This window comes from Azolla caroliniana, unplaced genomic scaffold, assembly GCF_043228905.1.
Source record: "Azolla caroliniana isolate FFs.n. ecotype wild unplaced genomic scaffold, voAzoCaro1.0.p SCAF_18, whole genome shotgun sequence".
Lineage (NCBI taxonomy): Eukaryota > Viridiplantae > Streptophyta > Polypodiopsida > Salviniales > Salviniaceae > Azolla > Azolla caroliniana.
Genome location: NW_028230453.1, coordinates 4,585,381 through 4,591,002, shown reverse-complemented (window position 1 = coordinate 4,591,002; position 5,622 = coordinate 4,585,381). Strand labels below are relative to the sequence as shown.

The 5,622-nt window shown below is 34.5% G+C and overlaps 1 protein-coding gene across 1 annotated transcript; it reads right to left on the bottom strand.

Moving 5' to 3' along the window:
• Positions 1 to 2,357: 2,357 nt before the first annotated feature.
• Positions 2,358 to 4,575, bottom strand: LOC147852173 (uncharacterized). Its single transcript, XM_087334422.1, has 3 exons — positions 4,567 to 4,575; positions 4,112 to 4,511; positions 2,358 to 4,030 (listed from the first exon to the last, which is right to left on the bottom strand). Exons 1-3 carry the CDS (start codon positions 4,573 to 4,575, stop codon positions 2,358 to 2,360), a joined length of 2,082 nt encoding a protein of 693 aa, XP_087190548.1.
• Between the last annotated feature and the right edge of the window lie 1,047 nt (positions 4,576 to 5,622).

The window sequence follows — 5,622 nt, the reverse complement described above, 5'->3', positions numbered from 1 at the left end:
GGGATTCACGAGAATTCTATATCATTCTCTTTCAACCGAAGTTTATATTCTTATATTCATATTGATTAATCTAATACAAAACACTCGTGGGATTCACGAGTTTGCTATAACTCTTTCTTACAACATATTTATATTCTTATTAGCCTTAAAACTCTCCTCTTCCTAGTCCAAAACCTCGGCGGTTCCCACCCGACTCACGCAAACGATCCGGAGCCGAAAGGCACGACAACGTAGATTAAGGTTGTATATTAAAATATACATAATTAGACGAAGACTAAAACTAGCAAGCGATTTGTGGTAAACTACAAATATCAATCATGTATTGAGTGAACATGATAGTCCTTTATTCGGAAATCCATTCTAGTAAGGGCTATTCAACTTCGAAAATTATATATCTTAATAAGCATATAAGGATATATATCATCTTGAAGGGTAGGTATGGCTTATATTGATTCCATATCCTTATTGTAGAGAATTTGCATATGACAGACTTAAATTTGGTATCATAAAGGTAATTCGTGGGTTATTTTCTATTATTTTAAGCTATAATAGGTCATAAAACCTTTTTAAGTAAGGCCCCTAGTTGTTACAAAATATGGCAAATGTCATTAAAATAGTTTGAATTTGACAGAAAGTTTGGTATCTTTTCACACATATACTAAATTGTTCCCCCAAAGACACAATATTCCTGTTTAAATTTAGTGTTTTATACAGTAACTCAATACGCGGTATCAAGTTCCTATATAAAGTTCGTGTTTATACAGGAACTCGATACAAGGTATGGAGTTACACATACTTTACACAGGAACTCGATACGACGTATCGAGTTCCTGTGCAAAACATAAACTTTAAACAAGAACTCGATACGTCGTATCGAGTTCCTTTATAAAACACATACTTTACACAGGAACTCGATATGTCGTATCGAGTTCCTATATAAAACACAAACTTTTTACAAGAACTCGATACGCCGTATCGAGTTCCTGTATAAAACACGGACTTTATACAAGAACTCGTTACGCCGTATCGAGTTCCTCTATAAAACACGAACATAATACAAGAACTTGATACGGCGTATCGAGTTCTTGTTGAAAACGCAAACTTTATACAGGAACTCGATACGGCGTATCGAGTTCTTGAGTGTTAAAACATATTCACAAAAATGTCCAGAGTGTCAGATGCTTACCTGGACTGGAGTCTTGACGCTCGCTTTTCTTTGAAGACATGGTGGACGTTGTCGATGCTTAGGGGGAGATCTCAGTTTGGTGCTTCGTGCTCTGTGTGCTTTGTTTGCTTTGTGTTCTCTTGTGCTCTTGTGCTTTGTTTTGCGCGTGTGCTTCGTGTGATTAAAATATGAGGAGGTCTTCCTATTTATAGGGATTGACCACAGTGGTTAAAGTAACCACAGTCACTTTAATGAGGGTTGGCAACCTTAAGGTTAGTTAGTTAGTAACCACAATCACTTTAACCAGAGTTACTTTATTTAGTACCTAATCTTGAGTGCACCAATCACTCTCTAATGGATTTGAAATAAATGATGCTTTATGAATGCATCAATGATTAAATAGTCAAACTAACATAATAATGATTATTTTATAGTCAAACTAAGATGTAATGACTTTGAAGGTCATGAAGGAAGCAATGATAAAGGTTCATGAATGAACCAATGATTGAATACTCAAAGCAACATTTTTATGATTCTTAATTGCTTTATAGTAAAGATGTGGCCATGAATGAACCAATAATTGAAAAGTCTTATATTTAAAATGGTGGGCATGAATGAACCAATGATTGAGAAGTTCTATATAAAATATGGGTGCCATTAATTAACCAATGGTTTTAACTTTAAACCAACATATATATGGCTTGGTAATGATTGTAATTATATTATACTTTATTTAACTTTATACAGACCAGTGTTAGGCAAAGTTTGTAGCCCCTACCGGAAATTGTCCTGCTTCTCATGAACCTAACCGGAATTTTAAAATTTTGGCCGGCCACGTTCCTACCAACAACAATGTCAACCGGAACATGTTGAAAATTTTTTTGGCCGCATAACAAAAAAAAAATCTAATGCAATACCAAATCAAATCAATTACAAAATTTTGGAACCTAAAAACTAAAGATATATATTTTCCAAAAAAAAATCTAACTTTATAAACATATTTCACTTTTCAAACCTTTGTAAAGTAGCATTAACAACATATTAGATCAAATTAGATGTAATATATAGAAAGTTCCAAAACAAAATCGATCACATTTATAAAGTTTTAATCTATATCTTCTATGAAGTCCTCGATCTCATCATCATGCTCATGAGAAGTTCCTGTAAAAATATGACGATATGCCTTGCTTTCTCACCACAACAAAATGCTAGCATTGAAGTCATGTTCTTCTAGTTCAGGTCCTTCAATAGAGATTCGTATCAATGCATCAATCGCATTGTTTTTCAGCCTATTTCTAAACTTATTTTTTATTAGATTTAGGCGACTAAAGCCTCTCTCACACGCTGTTGTAGAAGAACATTGGATTAAACCTATCAATGCAATCTTTAGAAGTTCGGGTAGCTTTTCTTTCCACACATCATTACAATTTATCATACCCCAAACATCTAAGAAATCTCTTCCAAGCCATTCCGTGGTAGCTTGCCTTTTGAAAATTGCATATTCATCATACAATTTATCATTATCAATTATGGGAGAAAACGCTCTCCCATCTACCATTTTTTGAATGCCATAAAAATTTTCAAGTGTTTTCAACTCATTAAGACCCATAGTTTTTCGTGCTAAAATGCTTGTAGATCCGGTAGACATGTTCATTGGTGATAACATTTTCAATGCGCAAAGAGTTACCGGATCTTGAAGCCTCTTTTTTATTGTCTTTATTAATGCCTTAGAAAACAAAGTTTGGAATTGTATGGCTTCAATGAAGTCCTCACCATCAATACATCTATCCATGAGGATGCTTTTATACATATTACCTTTAATAGCATCTCTTAAAACTGAAAGCATTCCTTTTTCTCTACCATATTCTGGAATAATTGGATAACTATAGCTATCCTTCTCAAAACCATTTAGATCCATCATAACATGATGGAGAAATTGTTCTTTGATCTCCCCAATGGCTATCATAGCCAAACCTCCAATGCATGTCACATCCACATATTCCTTTTGGAATTCCATACTTAACATTGACATGATCTTAAGTACATCTGCAAGAAAGTGAAGCATATACACTACTTTGAAGTTTCTTAAACTTACGAATACATTGTATGCATCACTTTGCGATTGTAAAGTCTTCATCAAGGGTTCATACACATCACATACCCTCATGATAGCACCATGCCGACTAAGCCATCGTGTTTTCACAATCCCAAGAATATGCAAATGTGTGTATTCTAGTGCATCTTGCATCTTAGTTAATTCACATTGGCGTAGTGAGCTCCTCGAGAAATGTGCAGCCACCCGATTCACAAGGGCATCTAACTGCTTACATGTTTCTTTGACTTCAATGTTCTTTGAAGCCTCTTGCACACACAAGTTTGTTCGATGTGCACAACAATGTAAGGAAGTCATAAATGGGTTATATGACTTCAATCTTGTAGCAACACCTGTAGACATACCTACCATAACAGATGCTCCATCACTTCCGAATCCCATCATTTTTCTAACATCTAAGTTCCACTTTTTTAATAATGCTAAAATGCTTTCTGTTATTGTGTTTGATGTACCATCCTCTACTTCAAGTAACCCCAAATAAGAGGTTCTTACTTGCCTTCCTTCCACAAATGTAGCATAAAGAATCAAGTTCTTGGTTACGCTTATATCGGTAGCTTCATCTACCATAAGCCCAAACCAAGGACTTTTCCTCAACCTATCATAGATCTCAGCTTCAAGAGCCTTGCTAATGTGCAAGATAAAGCTTGCACAAGCCTTATTATCGTTATACATTCGTGGAAGGCCTTCCACACCACATTCTCTTAACAATCGTAAGAGGCCTTCCAATTTTCTAAATGCTAAATCCTCTTTAGCTATAAAATATGCACATTTAAACAATTTTTCAATTGCTACATCCACACTTGCTTTTCTTTTTTATGCACATTTTTCAAGACCATTCTTGTCACGTTCTTGTAACAAAATGGCATCTCGATGGGCCACACTTCTTGTATGTTCTTCTAATGCAGAAGTCTTAAAGTTTTTGGCACCTGTTTTGCCAAATGAAGACTTACTATGAGGATCACTCCTACAATAACTACACCATAAAAGACCAGTTTCTAAATCCTCTTGAAGCCACTTAAATTGAGTAAGCCAATCTTCTTGAAATTTTAGTTTGGCCTTACTAATTCTATTCATCTCATGAAGTAATTCTTCGGAGTGTTGATGGTCCTTTATAGGCTCTTCTAGAGACACATCTTCTTTAGATGGCAAGTTTTTCCTAAAGCCAGGCATTGTAAAGAGGCTAATTTGCTTTCCTTTGCCTTTCATATTCTTGTTTTGGGACATACTATAAGTCTGTAACAATAATGCAGAGAATGTTTGACTAACATAATAGGCGAAACCTACATACACAATCCATGTTTCCAAAAAGAAAAAACAAATTAAGATACCTGGGATATTTGAAGTTTCCGAGGCAATAAAGGATCAATTTTCCACTATGGACCTTCCAATCTATCAGAAAATAAAGAAGAAAGAGGATGGCTCACATTAGCTTACCCACATTAAATAAGCTCTAGTTTAGAACACTGAGATTTTGAGATACGCTTTAGAGATCACAAAAACTTAAGATATAAATTAGAATTGATTTACAAATGGGAGTAATGGACAGAAATTGATTTGCAACGGCCAAGAAAGACATCATATTCAACACATAAAATCACATGCTGCTAATGTAAATTTCCAAACAAGAAATATGTCAAAAAGAAGGAAATCATAGCTAAAATCATTTCAAATATGTCAAGAAATTCATTTTCCCACAAAATGCATCTAGTAGGAAAGATTTTGAGATACACTTTAGAGATCACAAACAAGATGACAATACGAATGCGAGGTAGTAATAGAATATACATGCCTCCTTGTGATTTATTCTTGTCTATTCCCATCATCTTTCTATGCTTTTCTTGTGCTAAGATAATTTGTTGTACATAATTCCCTCCCAATTTTCAACCTATCGTCCACTACATGTGTTTGAATTACATGATGATTCTCATCTCAAATTTGTTGGTTCATCTAGTTATATTGTAATAAGTAAATAGTATTTCATATTCGTTAATTTGTTTATCATAGTAGCCCCTTGATGATGATGATGAAGAAGAGCAAATCTCTTTCCACACCTAGTTCCATTACATCTTCACAAGTTCATGTTCACCCACTAAAAAGAAGCATGAAGATGTAATCCGCTTCTCCAATGCACATACTTTGCAATGATCCCACATCTTTGCCTTACAATGTTCAAGAGACATTTTGTAATAATTGATGGTCTCTAATGGATGTTTAGTATATCATCATCACTATTCTTACAATTCATTCAAACGAAGATACCAAACCAACGAGGTTTTTGTATAATGAGGGAGCTTAACATTTCAGAAATGTGTTTTAGTTCATTATGTTGCCACAAATGCGCAAT